A 23,128-nucleotide genomic window follows, 5' to 3' on the forward strand; every position below is an offset into this window, starting at 1 on the left:
TTATTTTCACGCCACAGATGATTATAGTTTTATTATTTTGCACAAAGTCTTGCTTTCTTAAACATGTTTGCTGTATTTCTGATTTCAGGAGCAGGTTTTGCAGTCAATTGTCTTGGATGGAACATAGGAAAACCTCCATGTCATAAGAAACCTAGCACACCTGTGAAAAACCAATTCCTTGGTGACATTTTGACTTAACCCTTTCAACACTATGGTATGGCCTAAAGCCATGGTTATCTGTGATATTTATGGGCCTGTTTACAGGGAATTAGGGGTGATCAGGTTAAAAATACAATGAAGGGACAAAGAGCGCATTCAATGGTTCCACAGGGAGAAGACTCGTCATCTCCAAAACAAAGATGACATCTGAGTTGTTTTTTGGGGGGGAGGAGGGGAGGGCATGTTGTCATTCTGTTCAGGTTAGGGGTGGCATAATAAATCAATATCATACAAAGAAATGTTTGCAAGAATGCAAGAAATGAACACCATCTGAATTCTGTTATGTTGTGTGTCATGCCTGGGTCACTTACTCAGGTCAAAAGTGACTCTAACACACTTTTCCCCTGCGTCTGACAAGCATGTGAAAGTATGGACCTGTGTTCGTAGAATAGTTTCTTTGTGTTACACTGGAAGTTTACAGTGCAACATTATGCACGGTATTGCAATTGAGCTATGCCATGTTGGTTCAGTTCAAACTTACTTCTTGGCACTGTTTACAGTCAAACGCATTCAGCTTTCTCCTCTCCTCCTGCTTTCTGACAACCTGGACGTGTTTGTAATTCGGGCTTTTGCTGATCCTTGGTACCCTGAAAAAGAAAAAAAAATATAACACAAATCTGTAAATCATGTATATGTGTGTTGTAACTTGTCCAGAACAAGTAGAATGGTGTTTGCATATTAATGATATGCAAACAACATAAAAACGATCATAGCGTACACTTGAAAGGAAAACAAAATTATAGCCATGCCAAAGTTTCAAAACAGGAGTATAGTGAGAAAGTTCTGATATTTTCAAAGAAAGGTGTACAAAGATAAAGAAAAGTTCCTGAGTTTTAGTTCAACTTTCATTTGGAATTACTACATTCACAAAAGTACATCACCACAGTCCCTCTATCCTATATAGAGGGACTGTGACATTACGTTTTTAATAACAGCAATGCTGACGGTGCGCAGGTCTTTGTGTGATAAGACTCAACATATATTCTTACAACTGGATGAATATTCATGGATGTTTTCAACACAATCATATACACACATGACACCTAGTGCTTTTGTGAAAAGTGTCAATGTTGCAAGGATTCACAAAATATTTCCAATACAGGCCCTGGTGTTCTCCTGCATGTATAAATGCAGTTTTTAGACAGGACACTTGGATGTGTTACAGGACCATTTGCTGCCGTTTGCTGCAACTTTCTGTGATATCTTTATTATTTTTATTCTCTAGGAAACAAGTTCATTTTACACCCCTAACTTTGTTGAAATACAAAACACTGGTATTAATCTTGTAAATATAATACATTTTGAACAATAGCATCATTTTGGTTGAGAAATGTTTTCTAGTCTGGACGAAAATTCAGTAGTCAACAATAACAGTGTCAGTTGACACTGCACACATGCAGGCTGTGTTGATAAGCTGACACCTATCGGCATTTTAACACGAGGTTAGGGGCTGAACTGGGAACTGTATAGTAGTACCACAGTCCCTCTATATAGAGGGACTGTGGTAGTACCTTACAAATAGATCAAAAAGTAATGGACAACACATCGTATGTTACTGGTCATGGGGCTTTCATTCTGAGCTGGACAAACACTGACGCAGTCATGTTTTATTTTAGAGGTTATAAACGGCAATCGAGGGTATTTGGTTGCAGATACAAGACCTCTGGGTGAAAATTAGCATATTTGGCGGGAAATAATCACTGAGCGAAGTGAGGTGATTATTTCACCCAAATATGCTAATTTTCACCCCAGAGGTCTTATATCTGCAACCAAATACCTGAGCGCACAGTTTATAACCTCATTATAATATGTTAAAGTTAAATACAAGTGGACAATGTCGTTATTTGGGACACAAAGTTGGGATGAAGGTTCAGGAGCCCAGCCTCAACACAAACTCTAAAAAGAATGTTTCAGAACGCACGCGCATGCACAGTGAAACGGTAACACAATCATCAATATTGCAATCACACATCAATCTTGAAGAATTTTACTTGAAAAAAAAAAGTTGTTACAGTAATATCACTGCTTATACAATCTCTTCATTAATGAATTCATCGAGATGCACCACACTAAAATTTAACAATCAAAATGAATCTCAAGCTGTAGACTTGTTCAACATGATGGTGCATTGAGCTCTTGAGCTGGAGTTCGAAATTTGTGCAAGCTCAAAAATGTTATGCAGTGCACAGGTCATCTTGTTGAGAATATAAACCCCAGCTCCAGCCAATCAGATTGCCGGATTCCAGCTAAGCATGTAATAATAAGGTAGAATGTACCTCATGGACTGATATTCGGACTCTCAGATTTTTATGATTCTTTCTGATCTACAACTTGTTGGAACTCATTTTATTGATTAAGCTCTAAGTCCTAGTTTTTAGAAAATTAAAAATTTCATTTTTTCCTGTTGATTAACACAGGTGTGGTGGCCATTTTGATTTTCAAATATTGGTAAATGTTATGTAGTTTGTTTCTCTAGTATCAAACTTTGCACGATGACCCCTGAGATTTATTCTTGATTTGGTAAGAGAATAGTTCATTTAGGAAAGTTTGAGCAAACATTTAACTTTTTCACTTCCAAGGCACATACTACCTTAATTTGTTAATTAAATTAATTATTATGTTTTTTCCATTTGGTGATTAATCTTGATCTAAGGTGCAGGTATGGATGGAAGAGTAACAGACCCATGAGTTGCATCTCTTTGCTATCTGTTGATGTCAACATATCTTGTTAGTGTTCCATTGAATCCTATCTAATGAATGAAATGGCTTGTCACTGTACTGCAATGACATTTAAGGTAGTTTGCGCCTCAAAATCGAAAGTCGTAAAACTCTTGCCCAAACTTTCCTCAAGGAAATTGCAAACCATTTTTTTTCAAACCAAGAACAAAAGTCAGGGGTTTACCGGAGAAACAAATTACCAAATATTTACTGACACTTGAAATTAAAAATGGCTGCTACTCCTGTGTTAACATCTACACAGTCCCTCCACTAAAACTACAAGCAAATATAACATTTTCTGTTTTCACAAAAATAAGCCAGTAACAAATATTTCACTCCATGAGCTTCAAAATTTGCCCCAACAAGTAGTAGACAAAAAATGTATTGTAAAAATTTGAGAATCTGAATATCTGTCCCATGAGCACATTCTACCATAATTGTAGCAGAATGGGTGAGTAAATTTACATGTTTTCACTCCATTTTAAATTTCCTGCCATTTTCAGAAACTGGTGATATCACAAAGTATACTTTAAGTACAATATGCAAACAGTGGGCATTCTGTGCCATGTGTTCCAATGAATAGCATGTCAACACTGCTGCTACTGTGCAGATTCAAATGCATGTATGCTCTGTGTTTGCTTTTTCTTTGCACATTACCACAGAGCCAGCCATATTTTCAGTAGGGCAACCATTTTACATAATATCTCAAAACTTCAGAATTAAAACAGTCATAGTCCGTGGTTAATACACATCCCTTTAGTGAGTACATTTTTACATTACGTCATTTTTGTTTGATCGTAAAATCATTGAAATTACACAAAGAGTTGTAACTCATGAACCTTTAAATTTACATGTGGTGTGATCGGCTACTAGGACTCTGACGTTTGAGAAGGCAAAACTCACGTATGTACAAAAACCATTACATTTTTGGTCACATTTCACTGAATAAACTTTAGTGAAGACATATATCGTTGGTGTTTTATTGTGTTTCTATGATTTCTGTAACTATTTGGAAATATCAGGTATGTTTTCAAAAACTTATGAACATCTATTTATTTTATCCAATGTATCTAACATAAAACAGACAGAAGTTTAGAAGCCAGAAAACTTTCACTGTCACGCAATACATGTTGAGTATGTCAGCCTTGCGTTGGTGGTTGCAACCTGAATTGGGCAAGCTAGCTCTGTGGACTTACAAACTAGATCTGTGTCATCACAAATCTTAATTTGTGTACGTTGTGTATAACAGGTATTTTGAATTTCACGCATTTGTAAACGTAAGTAATTTGTGTCTCTAATGCCCAAATTGCCTTTCGAATTCTTAATAAACAATGCCAACAGGGAAATGTGATCACCATGTTTTTGCAAGCAGCTAGGAACACCATAGCAACACCGCTAGCTTTTAGGATGACAGAACACAGTTCATGTTATTTTTTTTTTTTTCTCATTGGAAAAATTCCATTGCCTTAGGGGATCATAATACCAGGAATTAGAAACTTGGGTATATATATCTCTGGAATGAAGGTCATTGTTTGTACAGGTGCGTTTTAAATTCTCATTTTAGTCAAATTTTGGCCATTCTTATTTCTTCTCCTGTTAACTCTTAATCTTTTTGAAAAGTTTCAAGAAATAGTTTCTTGTATCGTCCAGTCCACACAGCTTGGTTAGGTCATTAAATAAGTAAGAGTCTCCCTAACCAACTTTTCAGGTAGAATGCACCTCGGGGACAGATAGTGAGACTCTCAAACTTTTCCAATTCTTTTCTGATCTATTACTTATGGGGACTTGGAGTGAAAAAAAATTATACTGTCTTAGTTTTTTGAAAATCAAAAATTTTATTTTTCTCCATAGAGTTAACACAGGGATGACAGCCATTTTGAATTTCAAATACATGTATCTGTAAATCTTTGGTAATTTGTTTCTCCAGTATTAAAATTTGCATGGTGACCTCTGATTTTTATTCATGATTTTGAAAGCGAAAGGTTGAAAGATTCCTTGAGGAAAATTTGAGCAAAAGTTTAGGTCTTTCACTTGGCGCGTACTACATTAAAGGGACAAAGTCGGCCATCTTTCATGAATTTTGTTTGATACGAGATACTACTTATATTATTTGACACGTCAAAAGATACTGAATAAATGGGTGACCATGAATATATTTGACCCTGGTTTTAGACATGATAAACTATTAATTCATTTTCACGATGGTTTCATTTAATTTGTCTAAAAGCTGGGTGGAATATATTCATGGTCACCAATTCATTATCTTTCGATATGTCAAATAATATAAGTAGTATCTCGTATCAAACAAAATTCATGAAAAATGGCCGATTTCGTGGCTTTAAGGGGTGGCCCCTACCTGAATAAACAACCTGGGTTATAGCAAAGATGAGTTCCTTGTTTGTATCCCGAAGTCATGTTGAAATATCCCGTGTTCAATTTGTTAATGCTGCCTGTAAATATGTAATGTTAAATGTTATTGTTGATGACCACATTTGAGCTTGGACTGGAATTCATTAGTAAATATAACTTACATGCCTCGTATATCGAATGACATGCGCTCCATAGGATTCAATGGTAACTCGTCGATGACATCACAGGTTGCATAATCATCACTTGACTAAAGAACCGGAACTATTTTCAACTAGACAACTTTTTGATGTAACAATGTTGAAATTTCATGTTTTGCAAAGAAAATCAAGTTTATGGAAAATTTTGCATAAAAAAATTGATACACTGCATAACAGTAGTTTAAATATATCAGTGCGCCATTCGATGATGAGAATCGTTCCATTTTAAACGGATTTTCGTCTAGGATGGAAACAAAGCATTTAATTATCATTTGCCGATAAACGTAAATATTTTGGGTGAAAACTGTGTAAGAGAGGCATGTAATAAATACATTAAAGCCAAAACTTGGAATTATTTGCCCGACGTTTTACATTGTGTTGTGTTGACAATGCTGATAGTTTGAACTGCAACATTCCTTAGGAAGAAGGAAAAGACACTGCACGTTTTATAGAATTAAAATAACTAACATGTTATCCAAAGTTACAGCAGTCGAAAATACTGCCTTTATGGCTGTTCATGTCAACCCATCTGCAGGGGAAATATCAATATAGATAAATCAATCAATCAATCAATAAATGAAATAATGGAAGTTAGCATTACATTGACATTTGTAAATAATATATTTGGGTCTTGATCAAAAAGTATCAAATAAAAATTAAATTTTTGTGTGGCAATTTTTCGATATAGAAATGTTTAATTTTCCTTTAAATATAATTATGTTTACTTAATAATTTTTTCTGAAAGTTTGTCACAGATATTGATCCCCTGGGTGACTTATTTCCTATCTTCAACTTTGACACAAACAAATCATAGCAAAATGCCAAAGTTATTCTTTTTCCAGTTTTTGCTGAAAGCTATCAAATAATTTGTCATGTCAATTTCCATCAAAATCATAGACCGATTTTTTGCTTTTTTTACAGGAAAAAAGCTTGTGAAAAACAGATGACCGAGCTACAAAATCTAGGCTACCTAGAAAAATACAAATGGGCACCTCAACCCTCATATCCAGTACACTAAAGCAATCGATAAACAGTACATCTCATTAAACAGAGGCAGTATTTACTCTTCAGTTTGTTCTCAATCAACATAGAAGTCAATCAGTTGATTTTTGAAACATGATACCCCACAGGTGTTTCATGTGTTCATATGCTTTTCTGATATATTTTGAATAAAAACTGAAATTATGGAGGAAAACAAGTTCCCTGCATTATAATTTGAAAATTAACCCTTCCTGCCCATAAGATTTGTAATACCCCCCCCCCCCCCCCGCACCTCCATACAGTTCTCTCCTCACTATACAACCTGTCAATATCCCTCTATTGCACCCTGTCACTTTGTGCCGCATGGTTATACTCCATCAATCGGCAAATGTCTGAATGAAACTCAATCTTGCTCCCTTCCTATTAAACAAAGAAAGAATGTTCAACCCATTAATGAGAAAATAAATTCCAGCCTGCCTGTTACCCCTAACATTAATATGAGAAACAAATTGCCCTTTCGCCTGCCAAATCACTTGAGAACACCTTTTTCCATAAACTGCTTTGTTGGTTAGCATTATACATGTACAACAACATCACCGATTGGAAGATATGCGCCTTCCACTGTGAGATTTCCAATGTAAAAAATGGGAGCAGAAACATAATTTACAACATATGCAGACTTTCCTTCAAAATTACAAGAAAGAGAAAATTAAAAAATATCGGCAAATTGGTAAATATAATAAACATTTGCTTATGCATGTCTGTGTAGCGAAAGTGCTGACATTATATGACAAAGAACAAGTAAAAACATGTTGTGTTTTAGAATACACAGCATACATTTAGTTACAATTTATACAAATTTAGACAACTCATTAAAATAAAAAGTATTGAACACAGATGTACTGGTAGGCAGTGGGCTTTTTTTTAATTTATCATTTCACTGACTATATTCAGCAGTTTACCTGCGTGTCCTTATCACCTAGTTCTTTCCATTAAATGAACAGCATGTGTGATATCAGAGTTAGTGACACCATTAACAACATGACACAACGTGCTACACTATTCAAAAGAATTCATTGCACTCTTGTAAAATTTACAGTGCTATTGTATCACCTGCTAATAAACTGCCTGGTGTATGTGTTCATATGGAACTGTTTTATGTTGAACCAAAAGATCCTGGCTCCAGCGTACACGTTTTAGTTTACTGAACTCTCATTTGTGAAGCAAGGGTCACCACTGTTATTGAGAACAAGTCATTGACAATGACATAGTCCCCACTTGTAATAGGAGTATTAGTCTTGATGGGGCAGGGAAATGTGGTCATTAAGAAGTATCACTGGAGTGTATATGTTCAGATCTATGGACACATAGGTCTATGTCATTGCTCCCAATTTGAAACAAGAGGCATGTCTAAGTTATGGTTCTAAATCGGGAAAAAAGATCAGACCTCTAGCTGTATTGGCCAGCCAAGAAATACATATGTGCATATAAATGAAGTACAAGATGTGACATCTTAAGGTCTAATATCCTATCAAAATTGAAGCGTATAGAACTTGTGGTTACTGAGTTCTGCATATATATGTATAATCAAGGTCAAAGGTCATCAAGGTAACGTGACATTTTGAAAAAAAAAATTGTATTGCTAATTAATCCCTATATGTCAAAATTCAGACCTCCAGCTCTATTGGCTTGCCCAGAATTAGATATGGGCATATATTAACGAGGTAAAGCATGTGTTGCCATAAGGTCTCCCATCCTGCTAAATATAAAGGACATAGCACTTGTGGTTACTTATTTATTGACATTATCGTGTATTTTAGGTAAAAGGTTATGACAACATTTTGTCAAAAAATTTCTATCCTATAGTATATCCCTATATACCAAAAATCATACATCTAGCTCTACTGGCTCGCTCAAAATTAGATATGCACATAATTAATGAGGTACAATATGTGGCGCCATAAGGTGTCCATTCATACAAAATATGAAGGGTGTAGCACTTCTGGTTTCTGAGTTATGGACAAATATGTAAATTTGAGGGCAAAGGTCACCGAGGTCACATGACATTTTGTCAAAAAAATTGTCTTGATAAGTTATCCCTATATACAAAAAATCAGACCTCTTGCTCTATTGGCTCGCTCAAAATTAGATATGTGCATAACTAATGAGGTACAATATGTGGCGTCATAAGGTGTCCTATCCTACCAAATATGAAGGGTGTAGCACTTGTGGTTACTGAGTTATGGACAAATATGTATATTTGAGGTCAAAGGACATTGAGGTCATGTGACATTTTGTCAAAAAAATTGTATTGCTAAGTTATCCCTATATACCAAAAATCAGACCTCTAGCTCTATTGGCTCGCTCAAAATTAGATATGTACATAATTAATGAGGTACAATATGTTGCGTCATATCCCATCATACCAAATATGAAGAGTGTAGCACTTGTGGTTACTGAGTTATGCACAAATATGTATATTTAAGTCAAAGGTCATTGAGGTCACGTGACATTTTGTCAAAAAAATCGTATTCCTAAGTTATCCATATATACCAAAAATCAGACCTCTAGCCCTATTGGCTCGCTAAAAATTAGATATGTGCATAATTAATGAGGTACAATATGTGGCGTCATAGGGTGTCCCATCATACCATATATGACAGGTTTAGCACTTGTGGTTACTGAGTTATGGACAAATATGTATATTCGAGGTCAAAGGTCACCAAGGTCATGTGACATTTTGTTAAAGTGTCTGAGATATCTGCGTGAACGGATGGACTCACGGATGGACACATGGACGGACATGACCCAATCTATAAGCCCCATGGACTTTATCTGTGGGGACTAAAAACTGTGTCACTGCATCCTTTTTGCAATATGAATAAGATGAGAAACAAAATGTTTATTTTTCTTGGCCTTATACATGGGAGTCTATGGACTGCCTTATACATGGGAGTCTATGGACTGCCTAATACATGGGAGTCTATGGAGGTGAAAACTAAAAAATCCTCTAACACGGCCAAATTTGATTGCATTGTGAAACAAATCGACGTGCATCTGTATGAGGTAGGGTACTATCCTTGTACTAAGTTTGAATGAAATCGCTCCAGGCGTCTCTGAGATATCTGCGTGAACGGACACACGCACGCACGCACTCACGCATGGACGGAGGGACGGACATGACCAAACCTATAAGTCCCCCCGGACGGTGTCCGTGGGCACTAAAAAGCTTACGGTGTTTGCATGTAGGATGTACAGTGCACCTTGTATGCTTAACAATCTGGAAGTAAACCTATTTGCATGTTATTATGAGAAGTATTGTTTTCCCATGTGAGTTAGAGGGGACTTTAAAATGACAGGCTACAATGACCATCATTTTGAATTTTTGGGTGCATGTGTTTATATTTGTCTATGTACAAATGTATATAAATGATGGGCTACAACAAATACAGCAATCCTATATTTTTCCATCTATTCAGTTCTGCTATATATACTATTTCAAAGGCAAAATAAAACTTTAGTGAGCAATAAAATAGGAAATGTTATGACCACTTTTATCAACAAAGATTGACCACATTTCATTGTTGTGAATGGAAATGGTAGGCAGGTATGTATATGAGTAGGGTTTAAAGGGTAGCTGATGGGGTCAATAAAAGTATGTTTTTTAAAATAATATGTGGATATTCCAATCAGTAACTTTGGAGCAAAGTTCTCTGACATCAAAGACAAAAGATGACATTGACACATAACAAAAAGCCATTTTCATGATCCCTTGTATGAACTTGTATCCTGATATTCTTATATTTTTGGTGGTAGGTTGTATTCAAATTTTAACATTTTGTTGTGAGAAAAAAAATACAAGTGACCTAGTGGCCGATAGAGTTCCGGTGTATTATGTAGAGAGAGAATAACTATTTGTGACACATGTGTTGATGATGAACATGGAAATCTTTGATAGCTCACTTCAGGATATGGCCTGACCAAAGATGGCAAAAATAGCTGCAAAAATACACATTTGAAGATTTCATCATAATTTGACCATATCACATTAAGATTATCCCTAGAAATATGTCTACCAAATATCAAAGCTATCAGACAACTGGTTTTTTGAAAAATGAAGTTTTCGACCTAAATTGGTAAATATTGTCCCATAAATACAACATTGGAGATATCATATATATATATATATATATATATATATATATATATATATATATATATATATATATATATATATATATATATATATATATATATATATATAATTTAGACAATTCCTAGGAACCTCTCAAAGCTATCAGACTAGCAGTTTTTGAGGAAAAATATCAACCAAAAATGGCAAAAATTGGCCCAAAAATACAAAATTGTAGAGTTCATCATAATTTGAATACATCACATTTGATCAGCCCTATAAAACTGTATACCAAATATCAAAGTTATAAGACAAGAAAATTTTAACCAAAAAAATTTGCATATTTCTGCACAATTTGAACAAATCTGAAAAAGGTTATCCCTAGGGACCTATATCTTTGAAGAAAACGATCGTTACAGATACTTTGACCAAAACTGACAAAATTTCCTTAAAAATACAAATAGGCATATTTCACCATGATTTGTACAAATCTTAATAAGATTATCCCTATGGACCTGTATACCAAATATTAAAGCTCTTGGACTAGCCATTAAGGATTTTTGCCAAAAAATGCAAAATTAGTCTCAAACAGAGAAATTTGCATACAGTATTTCATCACAGGTTGAACAAATCTGATTAAGGTCATCCCTCGGGACCTGTACTCCAAATATTGAAGTTTAACTGGACCGGCCGTATTGAAGAAGAAGCTTTGAATGTAAAAGTTGACGGATGCCAGACAACGCCACAGATCCACCCATTAGATTCAATGACAATGTGATACAGAATTCAGGCAATATGGTTGATTCTTACAAAGTGTTTAATAAAGGCAATCAAAGCAGTACCTCTGTACAATGAAAATACCAGGAGGTAAGGTCACCTTGGGGTCGTGAACCTTCAAATTGCATTTGCCTTGGTGTGCAACAGTACTGTTACATCACACCTTGATAAAAATAAATACTGACAGTTTGCATTAAATATTTGATTAAGAATTCAGCATACCTGTTAAAACTGTCAAGGGTTGACTCTTCATGGTGGTTGACATTAGCTGGATTGTGGTGTTGCCATGTTTGGTCTGAAAAAAATACAGATAAGACATCACCAAGAATGAGATTAACTCTCAAAACAAAGACAAGCAAAGATACCGATGCTAGATGCAAATTGTAAAGATAGTCATGACAATGTGACGCAATCAATGACAAATGCAGGATACTGAAATTTAAGAAATCTGAAATATGATTTATTTGTTTTGCTGCTTAGACTGATTTGCATTCATATCATGTATGGTATATATCCATAGTGTCTTCACCAAGGTATGTCAAGAGCATTGAACACATGTATATTGACCACAGCTATTGTTTTAAATAAAGTACAGGTTTTCTTTCAATAAATCTGAAACTTCTCTGACAATGGCTGTATGCTCTTTGCAGTAAAGAACAATTGTTTCCCTCTTCTTTGTTGGTTTCATCTGAATCATATTGTAACTGTCTTTTCAGTTTCCAAAACACTTGGTTCCTATTTACAGAATATTTGTTTGAATATATAGTATAAAGAAACTTTTTTCAAAAGCCTTAGACATATATGTACTGAAGATGAACGGACAAGTGTCATTACCATCAAGCTCTGTGACCTTTGAACTCTGAGCTGTTTGATCGTCATCTTCTCCGCTCTTTACATCATCATTACCATCAAACATGTCTACACAGCTGTCTTCATCTCTGTAACCATGGTAACTTGGATCTACATCATCTAGCTGACATTCCTCTTCAGTCATGTTCCGGTGCTTTTCTCCAGCAGATGTTTTTCCAGAGTCTTGTTTCTCTAGGAATTTGACATCCAAGCCAACAACAGCAGATTTTCTTGCCAGTGGATAGACCCTGTCGACTTTTCCAAATTTGTAACTCTCTGTAAATTCCTCTTCCAGGGAATATTGAAAGCTTCCAGCTTCTGACTCCTTTTGTCTGACTCTGTCCTCATCACAGTCAAATTTTGGGGAAGTTACGTTTTTCCCGGAAACCAAAATTTCTGAATCCTCATCCAGTTTGGAAAGTTCCAGGGCTGGATCAACGCTGCCATTGAGGGCTTCAGCCAAAGTAAACTGATTTTCCTCTTCGATAGTCAACGTTCCACAGTTCACATCCTCTGTTTTGGTTTCCCTGTCAATGGCACCATCAATTCTGGTAATTTCACACTGAGAGTTTCCATCTGCATGGTGCTGGAAGAGACGGACAGGCGGAGGTGGTTCTTTGAATCCATCGTTGGTTTTGGGATTTTTTACAAACCTGGTGAAATCAGCTGTGACATCACTGGATTGATGTAGTAGGTTATCATCTCTCAGAGACATTACAATAGCTTCATTTACGTAAGGGTCATGCTGCGTGTCTGTAGTTAATGGGACCCCACCGTTGAATTCTTTCACCTTAGAAACACCAGGGCTGGGTTCACATTTGAACGACTCCGCAGACAGTGTTGTCTGTACGAATTTCTTCATGTTTATTTTTTCCATGGGTTTAAAAAACTTTTGTATCCCTGGCCCATGTGTGCCTGCTTTCAGATTAAAGCTTTTTGATTTCAGCGTTCTTTCTTGCTGTTGCCTCTTTGTCTGCTCAACCATCTTTGCCATGTCAATCCATTCGCTGTCTTCAACTCTGTCACCTACATCCGCATCTTTCAGTCTGTGGTTATCAGATATGAGATGTTTCCTTGGAGGTGAAATTACAACCTCTTCTTCCGCAGTCGTCTCTGAATTTTTACCCCCGACATTTTCTCTCTCCCTTTGTCTTTTCTTTGGATTTGTCTGCAATTTCATAAATGATGGACCCCTCTCATCTGGGCTTGGTGAATTCTCTTTTCCCAGTTTCCTGTGCTCCGTGGGAATTATTAATTTGAAATTACAGTCATCAGACGTCTCTTGTTCTGTCTGTTTATTCTGTAACCTTGTCAGCAATGGTTTCAGAAGTAGTGGAGATGTCTCTGACTGATAGCTTTCATCATCTCTCAGATGTGATGGTTTGGAGAACTTGGGTGTTACCGTGGCGCCAGCATCCTTGGATGGCAACGAATCAGCACTGAACTTCAACTGATGAACAACACTGTTCAAACACTCTGGCTTAGCTGTTGCTTTGGTAGGTTTTGTAAATACTGGCGATTGTATTTCACTGTCATTGTAACATGGCATCTGCGATTCACTCCTCTCAATGGGAGTCAGTGCATCTATCTCAAATTTTTCATTTCCATTTCTAGTCAGAGAGCCATCAGGCCCGTCACTGACCTTTGACCTCGTGCTGCCATCTTTAAAACGCTGTGTTGGTGTGCTTGATATAGCTGGTGGGCTCATAAGGCAGCTTGGTTCTTCCTCACTGTATGTTTCTATTTCAGCAGGCAGTGTTTCTGGCACGGTAATTTTTGGTTCGTCCTTTCCGTGCGATTCCAGTGGGCATTTGCCACCATCTACAATGGCCATCTCCTCATCACAGTCTACAAATTGGCTTTTCAGCATGGCGTGTGTATCAGGATAACAAGTATCTGGAGCCAGCACTGCTTGTATGTTCTTACTTCTTTGCCAAATCACATCCTGGGTATTTTCTATTTCCAATCTCTTTGGCATGTTCTGTAGCTCTACCAAGTTCTGGGTCCAGCCTGCATGGGGGACCAAGACCCTTTCACAATCAGCAGTCACTGCTTCCACACCATCTCGGCCTGCAAGTGTTTGCTTTTGCTGTGTTTCCTGGACAGGCAGTGTAGTTTTTGTTGAAACTTTATTTTCTTGATCTCTGCCCAATGGTAATTTTTCTTGCCGAAAGACTAGCCCCTGACTTTGCATATCATGGGGATGGCTGTTACTCTCAGGTGATGTTTTCTGGGCTTCTCTGTATCTGATTTTCCGGTGTGCTTTACTGACAGACAGTTTACTGAGTGGCTTGGTCACTTTACTGAACACTTGACTTGGAATTTCGGTGTCATCCAGGTCCACTTCCTTGGAAAATCCATTGGTGTTCTTGTCTTGTCGTCCATGCGTACTGGCTACAGCTGGATTATTTGTGATGGATGTAAGTGTGGTAAGATCACGAACTTGTTGACGAAGAGACTGAACCTCGGTCTCTGTAAATTTGACAATTTGGAAAAACATTTGTCATTTACATGGCAGCATTCGGATTAGTTTGGACGACCTGTTACTACTGTAAAACAACTTAGAAAAGATCAGAGTTCATCATGGTATGGCCTAAAAAAAAAAAAGAAATGTTTCTGGTCAGGCCTTTCTTTAAAAAATGGTGCGGCGACGCGGCTTTTTTTTTTTTTTTTTTTTTTTTCTCCTCCTCAAGGGAGGAGCAGGGTCAGTTAAAGCGCCAAAGCTTAGCGGCTATTTGCATAATCATTTGCATATCATTAATTTATATTTGCATATGGATGTAAGCTTGCACATGCATCCACACATACATGTACACTCACAACAAAATGCAATGTAACACACAAGTGTGCAGTTTGAACATCATGGAAACTCTTTATTACACTTAAATAAATCATCACAGTATTGTAATTACAATTGCAATTAAAACAAAAGATTCAGATTGAAACTTTGAGAGCAAGAAATGGTTCGTCTGATTGGAGTTTCATTAATACATAGGCCTATATTGCTAATAAATTGTCAAAACTTGCCAACAAAGAGGAAAATTCACAAATTTAAGCTTTACACAATTCAAATGCAATTGAGTTTTATATCATTTTTGAACGACAAACACCGCGAATAATTTTTCATCACGGGGATAGATTTCAACCAGCGGCCCCCCCCCCCCCCCCCCCCCCCCCCGCATAACTTCTACTTCCACTGAACATCGTCGTTCGATTCTTGATTTAAAATACCACCAAGATGATCACAAGACATGAACTAAGTACAACTAGAATCCCTCGGAAATCAGGTGTAAAATCTTTCAGAGAACGTGTCAGAGTCTGCAGAGTGGAACCACACGCGACGCCAGGATCAATGTCAACCTGTCGACTAACATGGCCGCCGCCATATTGAAATTTATGCAATGTGAACTCGATCTCGATCGTGATCGTACTCAGACAAAACTCATCATTGTACAATCATAATCAACCTCACCAGTCAACTCTTGTTTCTTTTGCGGTTCATTTCGTTGATCAAAGCATGGGAATGTGATCAAAGGCCCTGTTAGTGCTACACCGCTACCTCTGTGAACACTTGTCCGCGATGTATACTGCAGCTTTGTTGGTCGTAGTAGTCGTTCTGGAATGAAAATTTGTGAACAACCCAGTCGATTCTTCTATTGTTTTAACGTTTCTCTCAACACTTCCGGACAACTTATCTGATGCATACCATACTTCACACCTTCCACTCTTTCACCAGGTTAAAAGTTGCAGTGAGCGCTTATGTGTAGACAATGCATGCATCAGCTGGTAGCTACGCAGAGCGTGTGAACTAAAGGATGGCGGAATATTTTAAAGCGTAGCGGAGAGAATCAAAGCGTAGCGCTAGCGGGGGGGGGGGGGGGGGGGGGGCGAAAGCGTAGCGGGACCGCTATGGCCTGGGGATAACACTGAGTTTTGTAGTTTTATCAATATAGTAACATTTAAACTGTTCATGCAGTCACTGATCATGTGCCCCAAAGAATTTTCTTTCTCTTCAGCCGTTTTGGTTTGGTGTTATAGTAATCAGTATGTAGTTTGCCACAGCCGCCGGCCTCAAACCAGGAAAAAAAAGGGTGACGCGCTGTTGTTCAAGTGACGCGCGCGCTGACCAGAACATTTCATTTTTTTTTTTTTGGCCTATAATGTTAGCTGTTGCTTTTTTGGTTCAGATAACTCTATGGCTGTACTCTGGTCTTGGGTAATTACAGTGGACTGTTGCTTAACTGTATAAAATATACTGCCTGTAATAATGCATTTCTAAAGTTATGTATATGTCATAAATTGTTGATAGTTAACATTAGATTTCAATTTTGTTTTCACGAGTATGAAATTTATTTTAGCTGATGAACATTTAGATTAGGAATTCAGAGGACATGCTTATGTGAGTGCTAGGTTTTAAGCATAGGGTGTGAGGTCTACAGTCAGCAATGGGTCATGTCGGGGTCAACGTTTCAATACCTATGTGAAGCAACTGATCACAAATAAAACGTGCATACCCATGCATTACCATAGAGAATTGAACAGAAGCCACTGTCTGCATATAACAGAACAAAAAGGATAGTGACTTAATGCACGTAAATTCCCGTAGGCGTAGATGAGAAAGAACACTGACCTAATGTACATAAATTTTGATAGGATGCCATAAAAAGACCACAACATTTTTCCTTTTTTATAACTGGGGATTGCCAGAAGTGGTTCTATTTAAAGGTGAACAAACAGTTAGAGAGTTTGTGTGCAAATGTGTTTAAACATGTGACTTAAAATAAATTTTCTGAACGTGTGTTTCAGCAAGTCCGAAAAATTCCAAAGTCTTTCATCATCGGCACTCCACGGCCCTACCCACATTGCTCCGTGTCTAAGGGTGTGACTCGGTAAACTTGAAGTACAAGTGGTTGCAACATCAACATAACGGTTGTAATATGTCTTGTAAAAGTAAATACCGGAAGGTAACTATTGTGCGTATTGGTCAATGAGAGTAATTACATAGTCTGGTATAAAACAGGATTGAAGAAAGACGTATGTGAAAAAGGGAAGTAAAAACTTTATTGGAGAAGGCTAATCAAGTAATATGTACACTATTTTTAAATAGCAAGCACAATTCAATGGTGACCATAACTCAGAAAAGTTATTTGTGGCCTGTTACCAACAAACATTGTGAACCTTTTCAAACCTATTTTACAAGAATCATTACCTGGCATTTTTCCATATTAAGTATCCTGATCTTGTCACTGAACTAACAGCAGTCAATACATATAAAATGCTAAATAAAAGACTAGTAGAATTTTGACACAAGTTCGAAATAAACTCATTGGTCACCAGAAATCCTGTTTTCCGGTGTGATAACTTACCTAGTGTAGTTACACGCTGTTCTTTTTGAGTGATCAGTTCTAACCATTGTAGCTGCTCTTTTTCAATCTTAATTTTTGACTTCTCACATTGTTCACAAAGTCTAGTTTCCATAGTGAACAGGTGTGCATGTAAAGAAAATAGAAAAATATCTCTGGAGTCAGTGAAATTTAAATCCCTCTATTCCCATTACCCTTCACTGTGGTCCAGTCATCTGATTTGAAACAGATGAGTCTGGATCAAGTCTCTCGTAAAAAATGGTAGTGTGTTGATTTGAATTTTCTTCCTGTGCAAAAATCAGTCTACTGTTTTGGTCACCTGTCTGTGCAAAAACCATTAGTTTTGGTGATCTATCTGTACAAAAACACTGAAGTCTATTGTTTTGGTGATCTATCTGTACAAAAACCATGAAGTCTGTTGTTTTGGTGATCTATCTGTACAAAAACCATGAAGTCTTGTTTTGGTGATCTACAGTGTATCTGTACAAAAACCATGAAGTCTGTTGTTTTGGTGATCTATCTGTACAAAAACCATGAAGTCTGTTGTTTTGGTGATCTACAGTGTATCTGTACAAAAACCATAAAGTCTGTTGTTTTGGTGATCTATCTGTACAAAAACCATGAAGTCTTGTTTTGGTGATCTACAGTTATCTGTACAAAAACCATGAAGTCTGTTGTTTTGGTGATCTATCTGTACAAAAACCATGAAGTCTGCTGTTTTGGTGATCTATCTGTACAAAAACCATGAAGTCTGTTGTTTTGGTGATCTATCTGTACAAAAACCATGAAGTCTTGTTTTGGTGATCTACAGTGTATCTGTACAAAAACCATGAAGTCTGTTGTTTTGGTGATCTATCTGTACAAAAACCATGAAGTCTGCTGTTTTGGTGATCTATCTGTACAAAAACCATGAAGTCTGTTGTTTGGTCATCTGTCTGTACAAAAACAATGTCGGAAACTGATAAAGATATCACAATACATTTGTCACCATCTGACTTCAATAACAAAATACTGGACATTGGTTATACGTGCATGTCCACAATAGGTTTGGCAAATCAACCCATTCATTCACTTTGGAAATTGTAATTCAGTAAAAGTTCAGAGTTATAAATTTACTGCTGTTGGTCTACTTTGGTAATGACTCTGTGTATATATTGGTTATGAAGGATCAAGTTGAAAACCTATTTATATACATTATTTGTTACCAATTCCCCTCCCACCCCCACCAATGCATCCCCCATCCAAGTACTTGAAGGCATGTGCTGGGGTATGTATGTGCTGGTAACATGACTGTGGACATCAGGATTCAGAAATAAAATTTAAGTTTTAACCCTTTGACTACTGTAATTTTTCCCACCAAAATTTTAATGCAATATTTTACCAATTTTTGTGAACTTTTCGGTAAGTTTTTTCATTATTTTGGATCAAATGGAGATCACATTTCATCGGCTACTTTTTTTTATCAAAATTTTGGCAAAAATCAGAAAAAAATTGACTGTGGTATATTTTATAAAGGTGACGAAAATAGACTTTGGCGCTCAAAGGGTTAAAACCACATTGTATCATCCTTTTATTCAAATGAATATTGCCTAGGAATTGCCTTGGTAATTGTGATATATTTGAAGTGAATATCGCCTGGTGATTGCATCATGTGACTGTGATATATTTATCCCAGTGAACATTGCCTGCCCATTGCATCATGTAACTGTGATATATTTATCCCAGTGAACATTGCCTGCCCATTGCATCATGTAACTGTGATATATTTATTCCAGTGAACATTGCCTGCCCATTGCATCATGTAACTGTGTTATACTTATCCCAGTGAATATCGCCCCATTAATGTATAATATGACTGATTTATTCATAAGTATGCTATAAGCTCACCCACTTTTTTTGTGAAAAATTATGTTTATTATTTTAAGAGACTACAAAATTCTTGAATTGAAGAAATATCTGATGTCTACCAATATTATCCAGAACAATTTACTACACAGACACGGAATATCAAAATTCAACAGGCAAGTATTATTGTGATCTTTACTGTGAGTTTTTATGGATTCTTTGATTGTAGGAATTTTTTTTTCCAAATATCTAATAAAAAGTAAATTGAATGAACGTCTCAAAATTTCACCGTCACTAATGGCATTTTGAATTTTTTTTTTTCGGAGAATGGCATCAATTATTGCTTGTGTGCATTTAGAAAGCTGTTCAGACTTGTCGATATTTTTAGACATGATTTCAAGTGGTTGCTAATGCTGGTTAGATGCCATAAAACTCAAGTACCCTAACTCATGATGAGTGGTGCAGTTTCACCTTTTTAATAGAATCACTTTGTAAGGCATTCAAAAGTAGAAGAAAAAAAATTGTTTGAAAAGAACCAAATTTGCCTATAAACATGAATAGAAAATGGGAGTTTTTCTATTCAGAGGATTACGCATGGGAAACGACTTTTCTTTTGTCATGCCTGTGCACTATTATCGTTCCAGTCTGTGCTTTCACTGTGGTAATACCGTGGTAACCTCTTTTTCAACTCGCACATAAGGTAGGATGAACCGACCTATATGTGCATGTTGAACAATAGCAACATTCAAGTCAGTCTGCTTGTGGTATACTAAATAGGTTGAGGAGTCCAGGTCGTGACCTCAGATGGTTGAAAGGTCACCCCAGGTCGACAGATCAAACATCTGTCTCACTTATATCTCGTGTTTGGACACCGAGTACAGTGAAAGTGGGATAAAGAAGGCGAATGGGGATTGGTCGATAAAAATAGAAATGGAGAAATGACAGAAACGAAACAGACTGCAAATGTAAATATCATACTGGAGAAAATAAAACTCTAAAATTGAGGGCTTGAAATTTATAGAGTGGTTTTGAGGTATATATGATATAGGGAAATCTTAAACAGATTGGCATTGTGAAAGCAAGTAAGGTAATGTGTGAGAAACTGGCAAAATAACAGGCACATACACATACTGAGCATCGATCAGGTGTTCTTGATGATAAGGTAATCATATCTATATATTCAAGTCGTTCTCCTGGGTGACGACAAGGGACAATTTTGTTCTGATTTAATGCTACCCGTCCACATTCTTGGTTGTAAGGACATAACGTGGCCAATTAAAAGGATTATGGATTTTAGTTTTTGGATGGAAACTTTTAAACTGGCTTGTTACAGTGCACAGACGGATTTAATTTCTAGAGTTGTCTGCCGTTACTAAGGGTGCGGCAGAAAGACGCAAGTGTATGGCAAACCAATCTGTCTTGCAAACAGCGCCATCAACACAAACAGAGAGGCAAAGTATAAAAATCTAGCTGCGTAGGCAAAAACTGAGAGGCTAAAGTGCTTTTGTCACGCTGTAGAGGCCATATTGATGTCTGTAATGTTGGCTCTAAGATGCTTTGACTACAAAACACAAAAACGTTTTCTGTACGTTGCAGTTTTTTTGTTTAACTGTCAATTGAAATACAGCTTGTCCCCAGACTGAACTGTTAAAGTAAAATAAACGACATAAAATTATTCAACATCCAATATTGTGACACCATGTGTCGCAAAACATTGCCATAAGGCTCAAAATGCACCATATTCACACACACACACACAATAACATACATACAAAATTTGTTTTCTGAAAATTATTTTTATGGCAAACTATCTTACAACATTGTTGAATAGGTGTGCATTGTCAAGTTTCACACCAAAATTTTTTCTAGTTTTGCTAAAATGGTTTTCCAGGACTTTGAAGGGGAAAAGTTCGTGTTTCCAGGATAAATTCTATTTTGCTCTGAGAGTATGATACAATTTTCATAAAATTGATGATCATCACCCATAGTCCTGTTTATTTTGACAAAATCTCTAAAGACTTTACACTTTTAATTCTATTTGTACCTTTCCCACAAAATGAATAAAATTATGATCAACAATTTACATAAACACATCAGATGCGCTTGGAAAGAGACAATTCTGCAGTCCTTTTGGATCAGCGCCCTCTACTGGCCAAACAAAGAGAATGTCATGCAGCCCCTGTCCAGTTTCTATGGCGAGGCTTGCTTCCCAGAGTCTGTAGATGCTTTGCTTCTGGCTACTGTCTAAACTTAGTACACTATAAATGATTTGACTAAAATAAATATAAGCCTATACAGATTGTGGCAAAGGCCCTGATCATGAAGAATTTTCCATTTGGATCTGGATAGTCACTGCAATGGAAACGTGCAATTCTATTTATTGTAAGTATGTTGTTACTCAAGGCCTGTAAAGGTGTGTGGTCTGATGATTTTACAAATTGTATGAAGCCTTTACTTTGAGGTATTTCTATTATATAAAATCTCAAAAAAAAATGGTCTTTGAGAACTGATGATGCTTTGTGCAGGACTTGGATATGCATATTACTGAAAATTTCTCTTATTGGACAAGGATATTTTCCAGTTTTCTTGACGTAACCTGCTTTAAACTTTATCATAAGAAATTTTTGCACTTAGGGCTGGTATTGATAAATGCTAAAATAAAAGAATTGTTTTGACACAGATCATTATCTTCCCAAATCAAAAAAACATTATGGTTGCAACGTCAAATTTGTGAAATGTATACAGTTCACTTTGATGAGTATAAGCTACAGAATTAAATTTTAACATTAGCAGTACTTTGATTTTTCTAACATGATATTTCTGTGAATTTTCTTCAGAAGTCAAAGTGATAAAAACCGCACAAAATGAGTCCTTTGGCTCTAGGGAAATGGTTCACAACCAGCACACGGAATTCAGTTGAAAGTACGCTACGTTTTAATGACCTGGCACATCACACTATTTTCTATAAGTTCAATTTGATTTGATCTACAATGCCCACCAACGGTCTCAATATGCACATTCATTTTTGAAACTTGTATCAAAACAACATTGGTAGCCATTTTAAAATGGACTTCCTTATATTTTGTAAGATGTCTTGAGCTTAAAATGACTGTTCTAAAAATTGAACTCTGTAAAACAAGGATGGTTTGATACACTGTTCAGTGGCCACAAAGAATCAACTTCCTCTTGCCTTGATGGGCATACAAGAATCGATGTTAAAAATTTTATATTTCTCACAGGATGGACAAAGGACAGGCGACCCTTCATACAAAAAGAAATGACACCAAATAGTAAAAGTTGCAAACCTTGTTTGAAGACCATCTTTCAGTTTTTTCAGCTGTAGTTTAAGTTGATGATTATCTTCCTCAAGTACTGCCTTTTGTTGGTTTGTAAGTTGCAGGTCTTCAGAGATTCTAAAAAATAAAAAAAAATTTCTTCTTCGTCACCTTTATCATCTATTTGCATATATGATTTTGAGAGCTACAAAGCATATGTGATTCAAAGCCTTAAAATGCTATTTTAAAACCTTGCACAGTGATGGTACAAAACAAACTAATTCAGGCAAAAAAAGAATTATAGTGTTTTTACCCTTTGAGGACCAAAGTCAATTTTTGTTGCCTTTACAGAATGCACCCCAGTCAAATTTTTTTCAGATTTTTGTTAAAATTTTGTAAAAA

The 23,128-nt window shown here is 36.4% G+C and overlaps 1 protein-coding gene across 4 annotated transcripts in view; it reads right to left on the reverse strand.

Annotated features, from left to right (window-relative positions):
* LOC139115622 (DNA endonuclease RBBP8-like) overlaps positions 1–23,128 on the reverse strand; it is a 48,595-nt gene that overhangs the window by 10,711 nt on the left and 14,756 nt on the right. For 2 of the 4 annotated variants that reach the window (XM_070677884.1, XM_070677885.1), the window contains 5 exons: positions 22,757–22,864; positions 17,610–17,710; positions 12,229–14,715; positions 11,617–11,689; positions 701–806 (listed from right to left, as the gene is read on the reverse strand). In XM_070677884.1, coding sequence (XP_070533985.1) covers positions 701–806; positions 11,617–11,689; positions 12,229–14,715; positions 17,610–17,710; positions 22,757–22,864 — 2,875 coding nt within the window. The remainder of the gene's footprint in view (positions 1–700; positions 807–11,616; positions 11,690–12,228; positions 14,716–17,609; positions 17,711–22,756; positions 22,865–23,128) is intronic. The other 2 variants (XM_070677887.1, XM_070677886.1) reach the window with 1 other exon arrangement.

This window comes from Ptychodera flava, chromosome 17, assembly GCF_041260155.1.
Source record: "Ptychodera flava strain L36383 chromosome 17, AS_Pfla_20210202, whole genome shotgun sequence".
NCBI classification, from domain to species: domain Eukaryota; kingdom Metazoa; phylum Hemichordata; class Enteropneusta; family Ptychoderidae; genus Ptychodera; species Ptychodera flava.